This window comes from Ranitomeya imitator, chromosome 9, assembly GCF_032444005.1.
Source record: "Ranitomeya imitator isolate aRanImi1 chromosome 9, aRanImi1.pri, whole genome shotgun sequence".
NCBI classification, from domain to species: Eukaryota; Metazoa; Chordata; class Amphibia; order Anura; family Dendrobatidae; genus Ranitomeya; species Ranitomeya imitator.
The window spans coordinates 98,384,015-98,407,706 of record NC_091290.1 but is presented as its reverse complement, the minus strand read 5'-3'; the positions used below and the strand labels follow the sequence as shown (position 1 = coordinate 98,407,706).

At 44.1% G+C, this 23,692-nt stretch overlaps 1 protein-coding gene across 2 annotated transcripts in view; it reads left to right on the top strand.

The window, feature by feature from the left end:
• LOC138649626 (dipeptidase 2-like) overlaps positions 1-23,692 on the top strand; it is a 438,600-nt gene that overhangs the window by 195,401 nt on the left and 219,507 nt on the right. For both annotated transcript variants that reach the window (XM_069740170.1, XM_069740169.1), the window contains exon 6: positions 1,871-1,940. In XM_069740170.1, coding sequence (XP_069596271.1) covers positions 1,871-1,940 — 70 coding nt within the window. The remainder of the gene's footprint in view (positions 1-1,870; positions 1,941-23,692) is intronic.

Below are 23,692 nucleotides of genomic sequence, written 5' to 3'. Positions count from 1 at the left end.
AGGACTCTCAATTCTAAATATTGTTCTAACTCACATTTAATATGAAAGGCGATAGAAAAGTGGCACAGTGTAAAAAAAATCCATTGCACAACTCCACAGATAAACGTATCAGGCATGGGATAAGAGACGTGAGAGTAACATACACTCTTTAAAACAGTATGACATGTGGCCAAAAGGCCAATCTTATTTGTATAGGAAACTAGGGACTATCTACATAATCTCAAAATTACACCATGACATGTCGTGAAGAACCCAAAGATGTTTACATAATGGAATCAGACCATGGCAGGAATATAGTTACATAGTTACATAGTTATTAAGGTTGAAGGAAGACTATAAGTCCATCTAGTTCAACCCATAGCCTAACCTAACATGCCCTAACATGTTGATCCAGAGGAAGGCAAAAAAAAAACCATGTGACAAATAATAAGCTCCACATTGGGGAAAAAAATTCCTTCCCGACTCCACATACGGCAATCAGACTAGTTCCCTGGATCAACGCCCTATCAAGGAATCTAGTATATATACCCTGTAACATTATACTTTTCCAGAAATGTATCCAGTCCCCTCTTAAATTTAAGTAATGAATCACTCATTACAACATCATATGGCAGAGAGTTCCATAGTCTCACTGCTCTTACAGTAAAGAACCACGTCTCACCTTTTTTCCTCCAAACGTAGAGGATGCCCCCTTGTCCCTGTTTCAGTTCGATTATTAAAAAGATCATCAGAAAGGTCTTTGTACTGTCCCCTCATATATTTAAACATTAAAATAAGATCACCCTTTAGTCTTCGTTTTTCCAAACTAAATAGCCCCAAGTGTAATAACCTATCTTGGTATTGCAGACCCCCCAGTCCTCTAATAACCTTGGTCGCTCTTCTCTGCACCCGCTCCAGTTCAGCTATGTCTTTCTTATACGCCGGAGACCAGAACTGTGCACAGTATTCTAAGTGTGGTCGAACTAGTGACTTGTATAGAGGTAAAATTATGTTCTCCTCATGAGCATCTATGCCTCTTTTAATGCATCCCATTATTTTATTTGCCTTTGTAGCAGCTGCCTGACACTGGCCACTGAATATGAGTTTGTCATCCACCCATACACCCAGGTCTTTTTCATTGACGGTTTTGCCCAGAGTTTTAGAATTAAGCACATAATTATACATCTTATTACTTCTACCCAAGTGCATGACCTTACATTTATTCCCATTACAGCTCATTTGCCATTTATCAGCCCAAGCTTCTAGTTTACATAAATCATCCTGTAATATAAAATTTTCCTCCTCTGTATTGATTACCCTGAAGAGTTTAGTGTCATCTGAAATATTGAAATTCTACTCTGAATGCCCCATACAAGGTCATTAATTAATATGTTAAAAAGAAGAGGGCCCAATACTGACCCCTGTGGTACCCCCACTGCTAACCGCTACCCAATCCGAGTGTGTTCCATTAATAACCACCCTTTGTTTCTTATCCCTAAGCCAGCTCTCAACCCACTTACACATATTTTCCCCTATCCCCATATGTAACCAAAAAAGCGTCTCACCCATTGTAATCGGTATCTGGTCATGCAGTGGAACTAGCCCCAGCGCGCGTTTTAGCACTCATTTCTAGGTTAAGTTTTTCTTTCTTCAGGTCACATTAGTATTTGGATTAATACAATAAAACTTGGTAGGCATTGTCATACATCGTTGTAATCAGTGTCTAGGTTGCAAAGGACTTTTCAGAAAATAAACAGCCAGGGACTTATCAAAAAAAGACCAAGTAAGAATGTCTGTGCAGAGATAGTGTAAATAACTGTAGCAAAAAAGAAAGGAAAAAAATAAAGTGAAACAAACTGATGTTGATATTCACATTTTTGTCTATTTTCAGGGCAGAAACATCTAGTAGAGGTGCCCATACATTCTACCAAGGAACGAGTAGCTTGACAAATTTTGGGAAAGTAAGAAATTTTCAATCTTCATAATGCTATTGTCTTTGCCAAACTTCCTATTATGACACTTGTCCATATGTCTCCCATGGTCATTGAGATCTGTAGGTAACAAGATTAGAATACTGCACAATCACAAAAATGATCACCACAATCACATCTTTCATAACCATTTTTCAGGTATTATAAATATTTTTTTATGTTTTATAAATACTAACATGCAAGATAAGTTTGGAGGTTTAATGATAACAATGATGAATATAAAATATGACTACTACTATGTATTAGTGCTAACATTCTGCAGAATGTTAGGAAATAAGTGGACCATCCAAATAAAACCCAGACGAAACACCTTTTTAAGGTTTCTAAAATGTTTTCAATATAGGTTACATCTGTTTTGACAACCATTGTACCTTAGAAAAGTGTATTTTTATTGAACCCATAAAGCTACTGAATTGACAATCTAAGTAGAAGACCTGACTTATAGGGTGTGACGACACAGCATGTATTCTTAATTATGCCACACGTATCATTTCAGTAGCCTCAGGGACAAGAGCTATTGTTCATATGGACAAAAAGAAAGACAGAAACATAATGATTAAATACCCTGCAGCAAATAAATACACAGCATAGTGCATGAAAATAATATAAGGTACTTACTGTAGTTAACATAATTTTGATCTAAAAATGCAATAGCCATCTCACCACTACACGGTGACCCTAATTGGGAAGTTCCTAACTCTTACATTGCACTTACATTGCACACTACACAGGAAAAACTTCACCAGTAGTAGCACATCATCTGTCCAGGACAGCGGTGCTTGCACCATCACGCTTGAGTTCCTTCCTAGGTCCTATGCCCGAAGCCTGACGACCACAGTCTGGAACCTGTTGACCGCTGTCTGGAGCTTGGAGCCTGATGACTGTGGTGGTGCCTGTAGGTCGTGTCGGATGTCCAGAACCGAACTACTCCTGTCTGTCTGCCGGTGACCCTGAGTCCAGATGTCCTGATGTCCTGTCTGTACCCTGATGTCGTGCCTGCATCCTGATGACTTCGTGTTCCCCGATGTCCTGATGTCCTTCCTGTGTCCGATGTCCTGATTTACCTGATGAACTGGGCTGCCACGCCAGTGTCCCAGCTGATGACCTGGGCTGCCACTCCAGTGTCCCAGATGTCTATTCAGTATTCCTGTGTCCTGATGCCCTGCCTGTGTCCTGATGTCATGAGGTATTTCCTGTGTCCAGATGTCCTGATGTCCTGTCTGTATCCTGATGTCTTGCCTGCTTCCTGATGTCCTCGTGTACCCTAATGTCCTGCCTGTTTCCTGATGTCCCGCCTATGTGTGCCTTGGTGATCCGTTGGTGCCTTGGGGTCCACTGGGTGGTACCCTTCTGGAGGTGTGGAATCAGGAGCCTGACATCGTCATGTTTTGTTTATGTACTGTGTGACTTTACTTTAGTATACTTTACTTTCTCTATACCTGAAGTTGTGCGGTGTAATCAAGTCCTACGTGTCTCTTTCCTTGTCCACATGCTCAGCTGCCACAGAACCCCGGTCTCTGCCCTCCCCTAGTTTGGGTAGGCCCGAGTCCCCCTCTGCGGTATAAAGGGTCCATATTTTTTCCCCGGGGGACGTGCGCCCCACGTTTTCTGAGGTCGGTCGTCTTGTGGGCGTCTATGGGCTGGACCGCATCAGCGGCTGCAGCTGATCGTATCAGAAGCTCAGGCCCCGCCCATAGGGCAGGGGAACTTTATGTAGGAGCTGCCCCTCATCAATTGGCTGAGGGGCAGCATTTCAAGTACACACCCTAACACTGATAAAAGCAGGGAAGGTGTGGCTGCGCACGCCCTAAGCACAAACAGAAACCATTACAGCACAATCAGTGCAGGAACGGAGGCTCAGGGCACCAGGCTGCAACTGCATGTACTGACACACGTGGAAAGTCATGCACCAGCTGCAAATGACCTCACAACCCATGGACAGCTTCTACAGCGATAACCAGGGACTGCACATACGGATGGTCCTGCAGCAGAGCAAAGACCTAACCACCCATGTACGACTACGCAGCAAAGCAGGAACTGAGAAGGCTCCATACAGGTAACAGCCAACAGTATCCCAGCTCAATTTAGGGGGAAAGGAGCAAAGGGTAAAAGCAAAGACATGCATTGTCATGCCGAAAACCAGATACATCCAAATCCAAACTGAAGAAAAGGACAGCGTCACACCGGATAGTGAAAAGCAGCTCACATATTTATTCTGCCTCGCAGGAGGCAGAATAAATATGTGAGCTGCTTTTCACTATCCGGTGTGGCGCTGTCCTTTTCTTCAGTTTGGATTTGGATGTTCTGTCTGGGATGGACCCCCAGGTGAGGACGTGCGCCCCGATGTCCACAGAGACTATATAATTATAGGGTGCGGCTTTACTGCTTTCTTTGAAAACCAGATACAGACAGAACGGCATGACAGGAGCTATGCGGTCATAAAATACAAGTCTAAAATAAGCTGAACTGTTACTGTCTAATATCTTAAAGGTTCCTTAAAGGCAGGCTACCAATATGGATTCCTTATGGCCATTAACATCTTAGCACTTCAGTCCTCACAAATCGTATCATGTATATAAAGGGGTTGATCAATCTTCACAAATTGATGGCTTATCCTTAGGATGGGCCATTATCATGTCTGTGGGGATCCGTCTATTGGTCGACTATACAGCGGTTCCTGCAGCTATTACAGCATTGCACCATCAATGTGAATAGAACAATGTTGAATTACCTTGAAGAACCGCTGAGAAATGTACAAACTAACAGCAGCCAAAGTAACAATGCCTGACGCCTGAGGACTGGCCATCAGTAACAATGTGTGATGTTTAAGGACTGCCCATCAGTAGCAATGCCTGACACCTAAGGACTTGCCATCAGCAACAATGCCTGACTCCTAAGAACTGGCTATGAGTAACAATGCCTGACGACTAAGGACTGGCCATCCGTAACAATGCCTGATGAGTAAGGACTGCTCATCAGTAACAATGCCCTAAGGACTGTTCATCAATAACAATGCCCGATGCCTAAGAACTGGCCATCAGTAACAATGCCTGATGCCTAAGGACTGGCCATCAGCAACAATGCCTGATGACTAAGGGCTTCCCTGTTATGATCAGGTGGCCTTGGAGCAGCATGAAATGACCTTTGCTGGAGCAGTGGTAACTTTACTGACCGCAACCCCTGATCCTAACACCGCAACTAGAAGTAGCCGTGGGGTGTGCCTAACCAGACCTAAACACCTCGACACAGCCTAAGGACTAAATATACCTAAAGATGGAAATAGGAAAACTCTCTTGCCTCAGAGTAGACCCCCAAAGGATAGGTAGCCCCCCACAAATAATGACTGTGAGTAGGAGAGGAAAAGACACACGCAGACAGAAAACAGGGATAAGCAAAGGAGGCCACTTCTACCTAGATAGGAAAGGATAGTACAGGATACTATGCGGTCAGCATAAAACACTACAAAATATCCACAGCAGAAAAATACAAAAACTCCACCACCTAACTAAAGATGCGGAGAGTATATCTGCGACTCCAGCGAGTCCAACTAGACTGAGAAAAACAACAGGCACAGTCTAGCAGGAACAAAATAGAAACAAGATAAGCACAGAAAATAAACACACAGCAGTGTGTCTAAAAAATGAAGAAAACACTTATCTTAGCTGAATTGGCAGCAAGCAGGAGAGGCCAGGCAGAGGACCAACACTTCCAAAGGAACATTGACTACTACTAATGAGTCCTGCACAGCTAAATACCCTAGTCCGAATTGCAATTAGCAGAAACACCTGTCCAAGACTGCTGCTCAGGAATAACTGCATTATCATCAACAACCACCGGAGGGAGCCCAAGAGCAGAATTCACAACACTTCCCATCAGTAACAATGCCTGAAGATTGGTCATCAGTAACAATGCCTGACACCTAAGGACTGGCCATCATTAACAATGCCTGATGCCTAAGGACTGGCCATCAGTAGTAATGCCTGGGCCTAAGGATTGGTCACCAGTAACCATGCCTGACACCTAAGGACAGGCCATCAGTAACAATGACTAACCCCTAAGGACTGGCTATCAGTAACAATGCCTGACAACTAAGGTCTGGCCATCAGTAACAATGCCTGAGGATTGGTCATCAGTAGCAATGCCTGACACCTAAGGACTGGCCATCGGTAGCAATGACTAACCCCCAAGGACTGGCTATTGGTAACAATGCCTGCCAACTAAGGACTGGCCATCAGTAACAATGCCTGCCAACTAAGGGCTGTCATAAGCAACAATGCCTGATGACTAAGGACTGGCCATCAGCAACAATGTCTGATGCCTAAGGACTGGCCCTCATTAGCAATGCCTGATGCCTTAGGACTGGCCATCAGTAACAATGCCTAAGGACTGGCCATCAGTAACAATGCTTGATGCCTAAGAACTGGCCATCAGTAACAATGCTTGATGCCCCCAAACACTGGCCATCAGTAACAATGCATGATGCCTAAGGGCTGACTAGTGGTAACAATGCCTGATGCCTAAGGGCTGACCAGTGGTAGCAATGACTGATGCCCAAAGACTGGCCATCAGTAGCAATGCCTGACGCCTAAGGACTGGTCATCAGTAACAATGCATGATGCCTAAGAGATGGCCATCAGATTTTGAAGACTTCCAGATACAAAGAGTCTCACAGTAATTTCAATACACAGGGCCACACAGATAGTTCCCTGTTGTGAGTTCTGTTTTTGGGCTCCCTCTGGTGGTTACTGATGGTACTGGGTGATTTGTGTTCTGCTGTCTCTGGTATCCACCTGTTCTATTAGCATTTGGGAGTTTCCTATTTAACCGGGCTTTCTTGTAATTTCCCCGCCGGCTATCAAGGTTATCAGAGTGTTTTGTTACCTCAGCTTCTGGCTTCAGTAATCTTCAGGACAAGCTAAGTTTTTGATTTTCTTGTTCCACGTTTTGCTTTATTTTTGTCTTGTCCAGCTTGCATATAATTGTTTCTTTGCTGCTGGTTGCTCTAGTGGGCTGTAATTGCTCCTCATGTTCCATGAGTTGGAACATGAGTTCAAGTAATTACAGGATGGTTTTTTGAAGGGTTTTTTGCTGACCGCGCAGTTTACTTTTGTATCCTCTGCTATCTAGTTTCAGCGGGCCTCATTTTGCTGAATCTGTTTTCATACTGTGTATGTGCCTTCCTCTCATTTCACCGTCATTATATGTCGGGGGCTGCTATTTCTGTGGGGTATTTCTCTGGAGGCAAGAGAGGTCTGTGTTTCTTCTAATAGGGGAAGTTAGATCTTCGGCTGGTGCGAGACGTCTAGGACCAACGTAGGCACGTTCCCCGGCTATTGTTATTTGTGTGTTCAGGTTTAGGGTCGCGGTCAGCTCAGGTTCCATCACCCTAGAGCTCGTTGGTGCTTGTCCTTTTGTGATTCCCTGCCATTGGAATCATGACAGTATAGCCGGCCAAAATGTTTGGGCTGAAGTAGGAGGAAAAGTAGTCTGAGGAAGTTTTTTTTTCTCTCCTCTGAGGTTGCTGCCTAGCCTTAATTGCAGCCTGGCTGATTTTTTTTTTTTTTTTTCCTCCTTTTAATCCTTGAATGGCTCTGACCTTAGCTGTTTATCATGGACGTCCAGAGTTTAGCTTCCAGCTTGAATAATCTTGCTGCTAAGGTTCAAAATATACAAGATTTTGTTGTACATGCTCCTATGTCTGAACCTAGAATTCCTATTCCAGAGTTCTTTGCTGGAGATAGATCTAGTTTTCTGAATTTTAGGAACAATTGCAAGCTGTTCCTTTCTTTGAAATCTCGCTCTTCTGGAGACCCTGCTCAGCAGGTTAAGATTATTATATCTTTCCTGCGGGGTGACCCTCAAAATTGGGCATTTGCATTGGCACCAGGGGATCCTGCGTTGCTTAATGTGGATGCGTTTTTTCTGGCATTGGGTTTGCTCTATGAGGAACCTAACCAGGAGATTCAGGCTGAAAAAGCTTTATTAGCTCTCTCTCAGGGGCAAGATGAAGCAGAAATATATTGTCAAAAATTTCGGAAATGGTCAGTGCTTACTCAGTGGAATGAGTGCGCCCTGGCTGCAAAGTTCAGAGATGGCCTTTCTGAGGCCATTAAAGATGTTATGGTGGGGTTCCCTGCGCCTACGGGTCTGAATGAGTCTATGACTATGGCTATTCAGATTGATCGGCGTTTACGGGAGCGCAAACCTGTGCACCATTTGGCGGTGTCTTCTGAACAGGCACTTGAGACAATGCAATGTGATAGAGTTCAGTCTAGAAGTGAACGGCAAAACTATAGGCGGAAAAATGGGTTGTGCTTTTATTGTGGTGATTCAGCTCATGTTATATCAGCATGCTCTAAACGCACAAAAAAGGTTGATAAGTCTTTTGCCATTAGTACGTTACAGTCTAAGTTCATTCTGTCTGTGACTCTGATTTGCTCATTATCATCCATTTCCGTCGATGCCTATGTAGATTCAGGCGCTGCCCTGAGTCTTATGGATTGGTCATTTGCCAAGCGATGTGGGTTTAGTCTTGAGCCTCTGGAAGTCCCTATTCCTTTGAAGGGAATTGACTCTACACCTTTGGCTATGAATAAACCTCAGTACTGGACACAAGTGACCATGCGTATGACTCCCGTTCATCAGGAGGTGATTCGCTTCCTGGTATTTTATAATTTACATGATGTTCTAGTACTTGGTCTGCCATGGTTACAAACTCATAATCCAGTCCTTGACTGGAAAACAATGTCTGTGTTAAGCTGGGGATGTCAGGGGGTTCATGATGATGCACCTCCGATTTCTATCGCTTCATCTACTCCTTCTGAGGTTCCTGTATTTTTGTCTGATTATCGGGATGTTTTTGAGGAGCCTAAGCTCAGTTCGCTTCCTCCTCACAGGAATTGCGATTGTGCTATAGATTTAATTCCTGGTAGTAAATTTCCTAAAGGTCGTTTGTTCAATCTGTCAGTGCCAGAGCATACTGCTATGCGGGATTATGTTAAGGAGTCCTTGGAAAAGGGACATATCCGTCCATCTTCGTCCCCTTTGGGAGCAGGTTTTTTTTTCGTGGCCAAAAAAGATGGGTCCTTGAGGCCTTGTATAGATTATCGTCTTTTGAATAAGATTACCGTAAAATATCAGTATCCTTTGCCTTTGTTGACTGATTTGTTTGCTCGCATTAAGGGGGCTAAATGGTTCACTAAGATTGATCTTCGGGGTGCGTATAATCTTATACGAATAAAGCAAGGTGATGAGTGGAAAACCGCATTTAATACGCCTGAGGGCCATTTTGAGTATTTGGTAATGCCTTTCGGACTTTCTAATGCTCCTTCAGTCTTTCAGTCCTTTATGCACGATATTTTCCGTGAATATCTGGATACATTTATGATTGTGTATTTGGATGATATTTTGTTTTTTTCTGATGACTGGGAGTCTCATGTTCAGCAGGTCAGGAAGGTGTTTCAGGTCCTGCGGGCTAATTCCTTGTTTGTAAAGGGCTCAAAGTGTCTCTTTGGAGTCCAGAAGATTTCTTTCTTGGGGTATATTTTTTCCCCTTCTACTATTGAGATGGATCCCGTCAAGGTTCGGGCTATTTGTGACTGGACGCAGCCTGCATCTCTTAAGAGTCTGCAGAAGTTCTTGGGCTTTGCTAATTTCTATCGTCGTTTTATAACTAATTTTTCTAGTGTTGTTAAGCCTTTGACGGATTTGACTAAGAAGGGTGCTGATGTTGCTGATTGGTCTCCTGCGGCTGTGGAGGCCTTTCAGGAACTTAAACGCCGGTTTTCTTCTGCTCCTGTGTTGCGTCAGCCTGATGTTTCGCTTCCTTTCCAGGTTGAGGTTGATGCTTCCGAGATTGGAGCGGGGGCGGTTTTGTCGCAGAGAGGCTCCGATTGCTCGGTGATGAAGCCATGTGCGTTCTTTTCTAGGAAGTTTTCGCCCACTGAGCGGAATTATGATGTGGGTAATCGGGAACTTTTGGCCATGAAGTGGGCATTTGAGGAGTGGCGTCATTGGCTGGAGGGTGCTAGACATCGTGTGGTGGTCTTGACTGATCACAAAAATCTGATTTACCTTGAGTCTGCCAGGCGTCTGAATCCTAGACAGGCTCGTTGGTCACTGTTTTTCTCTCGTTTCAATTTTGTGGTTTCATACCTGCCAGGTTCAAAGAATGTGAAGGCGGATGCTCTTTCTAGGAGTTTTGTGCCTGACTCCCCTGGAAATTCTGAGCCCACTGGTATCCTTAGGGATGGGATGATTTTGTCGGCCGTCTTCCCAGACTTGCGACGTGCTTTGCAGGAGTTTCAGGTGGGTAAACCTGATCGTTGTCCGCCTGAGAGACTGTTTGTTCCGGATAGTTGGACCAGTAGAGTCATCTCCGAGGTCCATTCTTCTGCGTTGGCAGGTCATCCTGGAATATTTGGTACTAGAGACTTGGTGGCCAGGTCTTTTTGGTGGCCTTCCTTGTCGAGGGATGTGCGTTCTTTTGTGCAGTCTTGTGAGGTTTGTGCTCGGGCTAAGCCTTGCTGTTCTCGAGCCAGTGGATTGTTGCCACCTTTGCCTATCCCGAAGAGGCCTTGGACGCACATTTCCATGGACTTTATTTCGGATCTCCCTGTCTCTCAAAAAATGTCCGTCATCTGGGTTGTGTGTGACCGCTTTTCTAAAATGGTTCATCTTGTACCCTTGCCTAAGTTGCCTTCCTCCTCTGAGTTGGTCCCTCTGTTTTTCCAGAACGTGGTTCGTTTGCATGGGATTCCGGAGAACATCGTTTCTGACAGGGGATCCCAGTTTGTGTCTAGATTTTGGCGGACGTTCTGTGCTAAGATGGGCATTGATTTGTCCTTTTCGTCTGCATTCCACCCTCAGACGAATGGCCAGACGGAGCGAACTAATCAGACCTTGGAAACTTATTTGAGGTGTTTTGTTTCTGCTGATCAGGATGACTGGGTTACCTTTTTGCCGCTGGCCGAGTTTGCCCTTAATAATCGGGCTAGTTCTGCTACCTTGGTTTCTCCTTTCTTTTGTAATTCGGGGTTTCATCCTCGTTTTTCCTCTGGTCAGGTGGAGCCTTCTGATTGTCCTGGAGTGGACATGGTGGTGGATGGGTTGCATCGGATTTGGAGTCATGTGGTGGACAATTTGAAGTTGTCCCAGGAGAAGGCTCAGCAGTTTGCTAATCGCCGTCGCCGCGTGGGTCCTCGACTTCGTGTTGGGGACTTGGGGTGGTTGTCTTCTCGTTTTGTTCCTATGAAGGTCTCTTCTCCTAAGTTCAAGCCTCGGTTCATCGGTCCTTATAGGATCTTGGAAATTCTTAACCCTGTGTCGTTTCGTTTGGATCTCCCGGCATCGTTTGCTATTCATAATGTGTTCCATCGGTCGTTGTTGCGGAGGTATGAGGTACCTGTTGTTCCTTCGCTTGAGCCTCCTGCTCCGGTGCTGGTGGAGGGAGAATTGGAGTATGTTGTGGAGAAGATCTTGGATTCTCGTGTTTCCAGACGGAAACTCCAATATTTGGTCAAGTGGAAGGGTTATGGTCAGGAGGATAATTCTTGGGTGGTTGCCTCTGATGTTCATGCTGATGATTTGGTCCGCGCTTTTCATAGGGCTCATCCTGGTCGCCCTGGTGGTTCTCGTGAGGGTTCGGTGACCCCTCCTCAAGGTGGGGTACTGTTGTGAGTTCTGTTTTTGGGCTCCCTCTGGTGGTTACTGATGGTACTGGGTGATTTGTGTTCTGCTGTCTCTGGTGTCCACCTGTTCTATTAGCATTTGGGAGTTTCCTATTTAACCGGGCTTTCTTGTCATTTCCCCGCCGGCTATCAAGGTTATCAGAGTGTTTTGTTACCTCAGCTTCTGGCTTCAGTAATCTTCAGGACAAGCTAAGTTTTTGATTTTCTTGTTCCACGTTTTGCTTTATTTTTGTCTTGTCCAGCTTGCATATAATTGTTTCTTTGCTGCTGGTTGCTCTAGTGGGCTGTAATTGCTCCTCATGTTCCATGAGTTGGAACATGAGTTCAAGTAATTACAGGATGGTTTTTTGAAGGGTTTTTTGCTGACCGCGCAGTTTACTTTTGTATCCTCTGCTATCTAGTTTCAGCGGGCCTCATTTTGCTGAATCTGTTTTCATACTGTGTATGTGCCTTCCTCTCATTTCACCGTCATTATATGTCGGGGGCTGCTATTTCTGTGGGGTATTTCTCTGGAGGCAAGAGAGGTCTGTGTTTCTTCTAATAGGGGAAGTTAGATCTTCGGCTGGTGCGAGACGTCTAGGACCAACGTAGGCACGTTCCCCGGCTATTGTTATTTGTGTGTTCAGGTTTAGGGTCGCGGTCAGCTCAGGTTCCATCACCCTAGAGCTTGTTGGTGCTTGTCCTTTTGTGATTCCCTGCCATTGGAATCATGACAGTTCCCTGCAGTTCTGTCATACACGCAATACTCCTGTCACAGGTTTACCATGACAGATAGGAGCCAGAAGACCACAGCGTATGAATCCTCCTACTCCTGTACTGGTTAGAAGCACTTCACCTTCTTATTAAACAATTAAAATTTCTTTTGGTAGTGCAGGGATTAATCTGCTCTGTTGAGAGTTCATGGAGAGTTGGGGGCGTGGCCTAGCACTTGATGTGAGTGGACGGCTTCCAGAGCTCCTCTGCTGAAATCCATCAATTATCCAGATTAAAGTCCCTCCAAAGAGCCGGTAAAGTTTTGTGCCGGTAGTAAACGATCGCGGATTCAGGCCCCGAAGTGTGGTGCAGCAGAGAGCCACGGAAATGGTGGGGAGACGGCAGCAGGACCCAAGAGCTGGAGCGGGGAGCTAAGCTGATGATGGCGCCGAGAGTGGGGAGGCTGCAGAGAAGGTCGACGCTGCAAATGCTTCCTATGCAAGGAAGCTTTAAATCAATTCTAAACTGGAGAAGTTTGCGAGGACGGAGGGAGCGGCAAAGGAAATGGATGAAAGGAGAGAGGAGGAGACCAGGTAAAAAGAGAAAGGAGAAGATTCGGAAGATGATACGGTACATGAGGGGTTAATGGGAAAGGAAGAATGGCGGGAAAAGGAAAGAGTGGAGCAGGAAGCAATGGAGGAGCCTGTAGTAGGGGAGACCACATTGAAAGACATATATGACCTGGTCAGATTCTGTAAGACTGCATTAACAATCCTTACACAGAGGGTTGATGGGGTTAAAAAATAAATGACCAGTATGAAGGTAGCCATGAATAAAGTTGATTCCAGGGTGGGAGCAGTGGAGGAAAGAGTGAGTGTGCTGGAGGACCAGCTCTCTAAGATGCAGAAGTCTCACACTCAATGCTTACAGAGATGTGCTACTTTGGCTGACAAAAATGATGATGTCACGGGGCTACCGCGACAGAGAGGTTCAAGAGAACCGCAGCGCTCTGGGCCTCGTTCACACACAGTGAACAGAAGCTCTTCACCTGTATTCTGACCTGGCTGCTTTGTGCCAGCAGTGCAGGAGTTAACCTTATTACTGAGTTGCTGAGAGCTGGGTCTCTCTCAGATGAAGTGGATTTTGTAATCTGATCCTCTATATAGACCCAGTCCTGTCTTCAGCTATTGTAAGTGATCAGTTCTACTGCCTGGCTTGGAGGTTGAAGGAGCGTAGTGTTGGTGTTGGAGGTTTATTTACAGAGATTGGTGTCTGCTGTTTTGGTTGCATGTTTAACCTGTTTTCCTTCCTAGTTTATTCCTTCTCTTCCCTTCTCTGTGTTTCCTCTGTGGTTGTGCGAGCATTTGGTGAGTTTGAGACTTTTAGTTACCTTGTCTGTATACCCTGTTATTTGTAATATTATTACACTGGTGCACACCACCTCCTTTGGGGGGAGAGGAGAGCAATGATAGGGCCTGCACAGGAGACAGGGAAACGCTGGCAGCTCGGGTCTCCTGACCATCATAGGTACCCCCGAGATAAGGGAAAGCCAGGGCCCCATTAAAGTGGTAGAGACAGGTGCGGGTCCCAGTATGCCGTCCTGCCCCTTTAACGCCGCTTACGGCGTGACATTTGATTTGGAAAACCGCTCCATGGAACAATGTGAGATTAGTGGGCATCCCAGAAAAGGCAGAAGGGACTGATCCTATAGCGTTTGTTGAGGAATGGCTCCGTACTAAGATTGGTGCTGACAACCTGACTAAGCTATTTGCGGTGGAGAGTGTGCACCGTGTTCCCATGAGACCCCTTCTGCTGGGATCCCCCCCCCCCCTTCCCCCGTACTATACTGGCTAGGATCCTTAACTACAGAGACAGAGACATTATATTGAGAAAAGCAAGAATGGCTAATGATAGGTGCATTAATGGCCAAAAAAATTCCATTTATCCTGATTACTCAGCTGAGGTGCAGAAGAAGAGAATGCAATATGAAGCGGTAATGAAAAGATTGAGAGAGACTTAATTTGATTTATTCTACCTTGTACCCAGCAACGCTCAGGGTTGTAGCCCTGGGAACAGTTCACTTTTCCCCAACACCGGAAGAGGCCACTAAGTGGCTGGACCTAAATAACAAAAGGCTCAAGGCAGACAAGAACAGGGGGAAGTGAGCAGAAAGGAATACTGAGTTGTTTCCTGAGAATGAGAAAGTGAAGACAGTGTTACTATATGGAGACTTCTGATTCCTGTATATTAGTTGATATGGACCATGGAGGGACTAATCGTAATAATGATCATACGTATAGGCGGAGGAAATATGGAGGTGCTATAGATAGATAAACAATCAGCTGCAGCTCAGGATCACCAAGCTGTTGCACAACTCTTAGGGTAAGTAGTATATAGCAGCTAGAAGAGTATAACCCAATAATAATAAAACATAACCTTTACTGATTACATTTAAAATGGACAAACAAAACAAAACACATATCAAAATAAAGTGCTCTCGCCGAAAACTGTGCTGTAATAAAAAACTGGTTTGATCTCACCAATTATGGACGAAAGGGTCCCCACATTGGTTATGCAGGGTCCTAAGGAGGGTCCACGGTAGTAGGGTGAGGTAGAGGAAATGGGGACCTTTTCCCTAAACCCCTGTCGTGCCCCAGCAGTGACTCCTGTCCTCACAAGGACAAGCCCCAAGTGAGCCCTACTATGGACACCCCCAACATGTAAAGTATAATAGACGCCTCTGTTTTCGGCGAGAGCACTTTATTTTGATATGTGTTTTGTTTGTCCATTTTAAATGTAATCAGTAAAGGTTATGTTTTATTATTAATGGGTTATACTCTTCTAGCTGCTATATGCTATAGATAGATAGCAGTTTAGAGTTAACGTTTATAGCGTAGCTAGACGTAGTATCACCCACTCTCTGGTAAGAGAGGAGAAATACGAGAGGGGAGGGGTGGGGTTAATTGTTTAGGGATGGGTTTTGTTAACTGCAAGAAACAGCATAGTATTTTAAGAAGTCTGGAACTTGCACATATAGGATCCTATGATGGAGATGGGAGAATTAAAATCCTTAGCTGGAATGTAAGAGGATTGTCAGAGCAAACACGGAGACCGACAATCATGGAAGATGTTAGGAAGAAGGGATCAGATGTACTTTGCCTCCTGGAGGCACATCTACTTACAGAGAAGGTAGAGGTGTTGAAGAGAAGATGGATTGGGAAGGCATATCATTCTACATATTCTTCATATGTTAGGGGGGTTTCTTTATTGATCGGAGCATCTACGCCCTTCGAAGAAATTGAAAGCCAAATTGATAGTGAAGGCCCGTATATTTTTGTAATCGGTAAAATTTATGGGCAATCAATATGTATAGTAGCCATATACATACCACCTCCGTACTCTGGGAAAAAGATTCACGAGGTGCTAGAATTGTTTAAGCGGGGTAGAGGATTACCATTATTGGTTATTGGTGATTTAAAAAAATGTTAAAGATGAGGGGTGGGATAGACATAAATAGGGAATGGGTAAAGGTATCAAGAAATTGACTTCATTCGGGAATTATATAAAATAGCTTGGGATGGTGGACCTGTGGAGAGTGAGAAATGAGAATAGAGCGTGTTACCCTTGCTATTCTGCGACTCATGGGTCTCTCTCATGTATAGATATAATCACTATTGGGCAACAAGTGGAGACACAAAGCGCAAAATAGGGTCTTATCCTACAGATAAGCTTTCTTATAATTGCTCATCTGATTTTGTTGAATGGAGAGCCTGTAGAGATTTCGGCTGCTGCAGATCCACAAGTTGTTCAACGGCCATATATCATGATAAACTCTGTAGGAGGTTTGGGTTAAATACGCGCTGCCTTATTAATGAGGTTCCAAAGGATGATGAAATTAGACGGTGGTTTATTTAACGTGTTTCAAGGTCAGTGACACCCCTTCTTCAGGAAATTCCATATACATACAATTCCACATACGCTTTATCTTTTATGTCACGATTCACACCGTGACCGTCACCCCTACGTCACGGATCGGGGTGACTTTAGGCCAACAGATGGCTATCACATGTGCAGGGGGGCTTATTTTAGTTATCCCTCCACTGCTACAATGTGATGAAAACACACACAAGGCTATTGACCTCTTAGTTTACAGCAGGGGCTTGTTTCAGTTATCCCACTGATCTTCAATATACCACGAACTGCAGGGATTTATGTATATCCCGCTTTACAGTTCCGCCTGAACTTGCAGCTCTCTGGCGCCCCCTTACCCTCAGGTCAGATTTGGTACTGCACCTAGGGTAATTAGTCGCCAGAAAGACTGCCTGCTATGTACTGGCATTTGGGCACGCTACAGCGAGGTGATATAAATACTCCCACTCAGGCAGGAACAATAATTATCAACGCTGCAGTCGCTGCAACGACTCCCAAAGGCACAGCACACGGTATATATGTAGTGTATATTCTATATCCTGGCTGCCGCATTCACTCACATTCACCGCCCTTGCATTAACTCTCTACACTCCATCCATATCGGTCCCTCTGTCCTTCCTTCTCCTATGTATAGCACTCATGCTCTGTTCACATTGCTCAACAGCACAGATCCATTCAGTCCCACCATTCAACACAAGAGACGCTCTCACAAATCACTTAACCATCTGCTCACTGTCATGATCCGTTCCAGGGTTTATTAGTGTCTGCCCTTTTTTCTGGACTGATCATGTCAAGGGTTAACTTTGCTCTGCCTCATTCTGGGTTCAGGTTTGCTATTTAGCTCCCATGAATCTTGCTGGCAGTGTCAGCTATAGCTCTGTCTTTGGCGTGTGAACCTGACTCTGGAAGCCCTTGGTTTGTCCTACTGTGAACCCTGACTTGTCCTGTGTCTGTTATCTCCCCCTGCCTGCCCTTTCCCAGTGTCTCTTTTATTGTCTGTCATTCTGCTTGACTCCCTGGTTCTGATCTTCTGGCTTGGCTTTTGACTCTGTTTCAGTTTTTCCCTATGGTACCGTATTTGCCCATCCTGGTTTACTAATCCCTTGCTACGTTTTGACTATCCATTCTGTCTAAATCCGTTTGTATGGTTGTGCTGTCTTATGTTCTGACTTAGCTGGCCTGACCTTGCTCTCGCCACTAGGTGGCGTCTGTTCTGTTGCTCTGTGTGTGCAGTCTGGCTTCCCTACCAAGCTCCCCCTGGTGGAGGATGCGCTGTACTGCACTGCAGCAGCCTGACATTATAGCTGGCCCATACATTTAAGGCTACTTTCACACTAGCGTCGTACGACGCACGACGCAATGCGTCGTGGCGACGTACCGATGCATGCTGTGAAAGCGCAGCACAACGGGGGCAGCGGATGCAGTTTTAAAACACATCCGCTGCCCCATTGTGAGTTGTGGGGAGGAGGGAACGGAGTTCCGGCCGCACATGCGCGGTCGGAAATGGCCGACACGACGCACAAAAAACCGTTGCAAGCAACGTTTTTTTGTTCCGACACAACACGACGCAACCGTCGACGTGAGAGTAATCAGGAAAATACTAATGTTTTTTGCTTCTATATATATATATATATATATATATATATATATATATATATACCAAAAAGAAAAGAAGGCAGCACTCCAATTCTTGAAAAGGTGAAAAACTGTGAAGTTTATTCAGACCCACATCTCTGTGCGACGTTTCGGCTCACACTGAGCCTTTCTCAAGCCTTGAGAAAGATGTGGGTCTGAATAAACTTCACAGTTTTTCACCTTTTCAAGAATTGGAGTGCTGCCTTCTTTTCTTTTTGGCATATTATTTGGGTGGATGAGTGGATCGTCTTACCCAGGAGGCTTGGCACCCACCGGTGAGCATTGTGCTGTTACCATTTTTATAGCTATATATATATATATATATATATATATATATATATATATATATATATATATATATTTAAATATTAATTTGTGTGCACTATTATATCATTGCAGATACAGGTATATCTTGATAAAGGCTCACATGAAGCTGAAACGTTGATTTGGAATTTAATTCATTTAATTCATTTAATTCATCAGGAATACATTGCTAAGGAGAGTAAAACTAATCCCAAACTGTTCTTCAACTATATCAATAGTAAAAGAATAAAAACTGAAAATGTAGGCCCCTTAAAAAATAGTGAGGAAAGAATGGTTGTAGATGACGAGGAAAAAGCTAACATATTAAACACCTTCTTCTCCACGGTATTCACGGTGGAAAATGAAATGCTAGGTGAAATCCCAAGAAACAATGAAAACCCTATATTAAGGGTCACCAATCTAACCCAAGAAGAGGTGCGAAACCGGCTAAATAAGATTAAAATAGATAAATCTCCGGGTCCGGATGGCATACACCCACGAGTACTAAGAGAACTAAGTAATGTAATAGATAAACCATTATTTCTTATTTTTAGGGACTCTATAGCGACAGGGTCTGTTCCGCAGGACTGGCGCATAGCAAATGTGGTGCCAATATTAAAAAAGGGCTCTAAAAGTGAACCTGGAAATTATAGGCCAGTAAGTCTAACCTCTATTGTTGGTAAAATATTTGAAGGGTTTCTGAGGGATGTTATTCTGGATTATCTCAATGAGAATAACTGTTTAACTCCATATCAGCATGGGTTTATGAGAAATCGCTCCTGTCAAACCAATCTAATCAGTTTCTATGAAGAGGTAAGCTATAGGCTGGACCACGGTGAGTCATTGGACGTGGTATATCTCGATTTTTCCAAAGCGTTTGATACCGTGCCGCACAAGAGGTTGGTACACAAAATGAGAATGCTTGGTCTGGGGGAAAATGTGTGTAAATGGGTTAGTAACTGGCTTAGTGATAGAAAGCAGAGGGTGGTTATAAATGGTATAGTCTCTAACTGGGTCGCTGTGACCAGTGGGGTACCGCAGGGGTCAGTATTGGGACCTGTTCTCTTCAACATATTCATTAATGATCTGGTAGAAGGTTTACACAGTAAAATATCGATATTTGCAGATGATACAAAACTATGTAAAGCAGTTAATACAAGAGAAGATAGTATTCTGCTACAGATGGATCTGGATAAGTTGGAAACTTGGGCTGAAAGGTGGCAGATGAGGTTTAACAATGATAAATGTAAGGTTATACACATGGGAAGAAGGAATCAATATCACCATTACACACTGAACGGGAAACCACTGGGTAAATCTGACAGGGAGAAGGACTTGGGGATCCTAGTTAATGATAAACTTACCTGGAGCAGCCAGTGCCAGGCAGCAGCTGCCAAGGCAAACAGGATCATGGGGTGCATTAAAAGAGGTCTGGATACACATGATGAGAGCATTATACTGCCTCTGTACAAATCGCTAGTTAGACCGCACATGGAGTACTGTGTCCAGTTTTGGGCACCGGTGCTCAGGAAGGATATCATGGAACTAGAGAGAGTACAAAGGAGGGCAACAAAATTAATAAAGGGGATGGGAGAACTACAATACCCAGATAGATTAGCGAAATTAGGATTATTTAGTCTAGAAAAAAGACGACTGAGGGGCGATCTAATAACCATGTATAAGTATATAAGGGGACAATACAAATATCTCGCTGAGGATCTGTTTATACCAAGGAAGGTGACGGGCACAAGGGGGCATTCTTTGCGTCTGGAGGAGAAAAGGTTTTTCCACCAACATAGAAGAGGATTCTTTACTGTTAGGGCAGTGAGAATCTGGAATTGCTTGCCTGAGGAGGTGGTGATGGCGAACTCAGTCGAGGGGTTCAAGAGAGGCCTGGATGTCTTCCTGGAGCAGAACAATATTGTATCATACAATTATTAGGTTCTGTAGAAGGACGTAAATCTGGGGATTTATTATGATGGAATATAGGCTGAACTGGATGGACAAATGTCTTTTTTCGGCCTTACTAACTATGTTACTATGTTACTATGTTACTATGTTACCTAGCATATTCATCTTATTTCCATTGTGCGGAGAATGTAATCTTGAGATATTTGAAAAAGAAAAAACTGAGAATTAGGGTTGAGCGAAACGGGTCGGTCATTTTCATAAGTCGCAGACTTTTGGCAAAGTCGGGTTTCATGAAACCCGACCCGATCCCTGTGTGGGGTCGGCCATGCGGTACGCGACTTTCGCGCCAAAGTCGCGTTTCAATGACGCGAAAAGCGCCATTTCTCAGCCAATGAAGGTGGACGCAGAGTGTGGGCAGCGTGATGACATAGGTCTCAGTCCCCACCATCTTAGAGAAGGGCATTGCAGTGATTGACTTGCTTTCTGTGGCGTCACAGGGGCTATAAACGGGCGTTCCCACCGACCGCCATCTTACTGCTGCTGATCTGAGCATAGGGAGAGGTTGCTGCCGCTTTGTCAGAAGCAGGGATAGCGTTAGGCAGGGTCCATTAACCCCCAAACCGCTTGTGCTGTAGCGATTTCCACTGTCCAACACCACCTTTTGTTTGCAGGGACAGTGGAGGCTACATTTTTTTTCCTCAGTGCTGTAGCTCATTGGGCTGCCCTAGAAGGCTCCCAGATAGCTGCATTGCTGTTTGTACACCGCTGTGCAAACCAACTGCTTTTTTCAAAGCACAAGTCCTGTTGCTCCTTCCTTTCTGGACAGCTATCTTGTTTGTTTGTCCACACTGTTGACTTTTTTTGTGCAGCAGTCCACTCCTTGTTATTGCTGCCTGCCATACATTGCTGAGATTACTGCAGGAAGATAGTAATTGTAGGACAGTCCCTTTTTTTTGTGTTTCGTTATATCTCTTCAAGCCACTTTCTGCCACAGAAAATATACTCTAATACAGTGGCCCAGATTTATTCACTAGTCTCCCTGAAGAAGAAAAGAGTTCAGATTAAAATTGGCAAATCTGTATCAGTGGCAGTCTTGTGTGTGGCACCTGTCTCAAATTGTGTGCCACAATAAACCTAGTGTGTAATACTGGGTCAGATTTCTTTTAAATTCTCCCTGAAAAAAAAAATTGTGGGAGATTAAAATTGGCATTTCTGCTTCAGTGCCACTCCTGTGTGTGCCACCTGCTCAAATTGTGTGCCACATTAAACCTAGTGTGTAATACTAAGCCAGATGTCTTTTAAATTCTCCCTGAAAAAAAAAATAGTGGGAGATTAAGATTGGCATTTCTGCTTCAGTGCCACTCCTGTGTGTGCCACCTGTCTCAAATTGTGTGCCACATTAAACCTATTGTGTAATACTGGGCCAGATTTCTTTTAAATTCTCCCTGAAAAAAAAAATAGTGGGAGATTAAGATTGGTATTTCTGCTTCAGTGCCACTCCTGTGTGTGCCACCTGTCTCAAATTGTGTGCCACATTAAACCTAGTGTGCAATACTGGGCCAGATTTCTTTTAAATTCTCCCTGAAAAAAAAAATAGTGAGAGATTAAGATTGGCATTTCTGCTTCATTGCCACTCCTGTGGGTGCCACCTGTCTCAAATTGTGTGCCACATTAAACCTAGTGTGCAATACTGGGTCAGAATTCTTTTAAATTCTCCCTGAAAAAAAAAAATAGTGGGAGATTAAGATTGGCATTTCTGCTTCAGTGCCACTCCCCTGTGTGTGCCACCTGTCTCAAATTGTGTGCCACATTAAACCTATTGTGTAATACTGGGCCAGATTTCTTTTAAATTCTCCCTGAAAAAAAAAATAGTGGGAGATTAAGATTGGTATTTCTGCTTCAGTGCCACTCCTGTGTGTGCCACCTGTCTCAAATTGTGTGCCACATTAAACCTAGTGTGCAATACTGGGCCAGATTTCTTTTAAATTCTCCCTGAAAAAAAAAATAGTGAGAGATTAAGATTGGCATTTCTGCTTCATTGCCACTCCTGTGGGTGCCACCTGTCTCAAATTGTGTGCCACATTAAACCTAGTGTGCAATACTGGGTCAGAATTCTTTTAAATTCTCCCTGAAAAAAAAAAATAGTGGGAGATTAAGATTGGCATTTCTGCTTCAGTGCCACTCCCCTGTGTGTGCCACCTGTCTCAAATTTTGTGCCACATTAAACCTAGTGTGTAATACTGGGCCAGATTTCTTTTAAATTCTCCCTGAAAAAAAAATAGTGGGAGATTAAGATTGGCATTTTTGCTTCAGTCCCATTCCTGTGTGTGCCACCTGTCTCAAATTGTGTGCCACATTAAACCTAGTGTGTAATACTGGGTCAGATTTCTTTTAAATTCTCCCTGAAAAAAAAATTGTGGGAGATTAAGATTGGCATTTCTGCTTCAGTGCCACTCCTGTGTGTGCCACCTGTCTCAAATTGTGTGCCACATTAAACCTAGTGTGTAATACTTGGCCAGATTTCTTTTAAATTCTCCCTGAAAAAAAAAATAGTGGGAGATTAAGATTGGCATTTCTGCTTCAGAGCCACTCCTGTGTGTGCCACCTGTCTCAAATTGTGTGCCACATTAAACCTAGTGTGTAATACTGGGTCAGATTTCTTTTAAATTCTCCCTGAAAAAAAAAAATAGTTGGAGATTAAGATTGGCATTTCTGCTTCAGTGCCACTCCTGTGTGTGCCACCTGTCTCAAATTGTGTGCCACATTAAACCTAGTGTGTAATACTGGGTCAGATTTCTTTTAAATTCTCCTTGAAAAAAAAATAGTGGGAGATTAAGATTGGCATTTCTGCTTCAGTGCCACTCCTGTGTGTGCCACCTGTCTCAAATTTTGTGCCACAGAACATATACTGTATGAGAGTGGGCCACATTTCTTCAATATTCTCCCCGAAAAAATAAAAAGGGGGAGATTTGAATTGTTAGTGTCTGCATCAGCGTCATTCCTGTTAGTGGCATATCTGTCTGCCACTGAAGCTGTGTACTGTTATACATTGGGCCTGATTTTCCCTGCAGTCTGACCCACCTATAAAGGGATATATAAATCCAACAGAAGTTTGAGTTCACCTTGTAACTGGTTTTACAGTAACAAATACCGTTAGTTTGGTTACGTTTTTCAAACAAGGAGGAAGTCTGGTGGAAGAGGTCGTGGCCGTGGGCGGTCATTGCCAGCTGGTAATGATGGTAGTGGTGGTGGAGCATCAGGTGGTCGTGGGAAAAGCAATATAGCACCTAAGTCTCGAGTTGTTGAGCCAGGTTCGTCGTCTGGCTACATAAGGCCTCGAACGCTCCCTTTTCTGGGAGTAGGAAAACAGCTTTTAAAGCCGGAGCAGCAAAAACAAGTTTTGGCTTTCCTTGCTGACTCAGCCTCTAGCTCTTTCGCCTCCTCTTCTGAAACTGCTAAATGTAAAAGCAGCGCGTCGTTAGTGGATGTTCATGGTCAGGGACAAGTCGCTTCCTTGTCTTCTTCACCAAGAACAACAGAGAAGGATGCGTCAGGCGACAC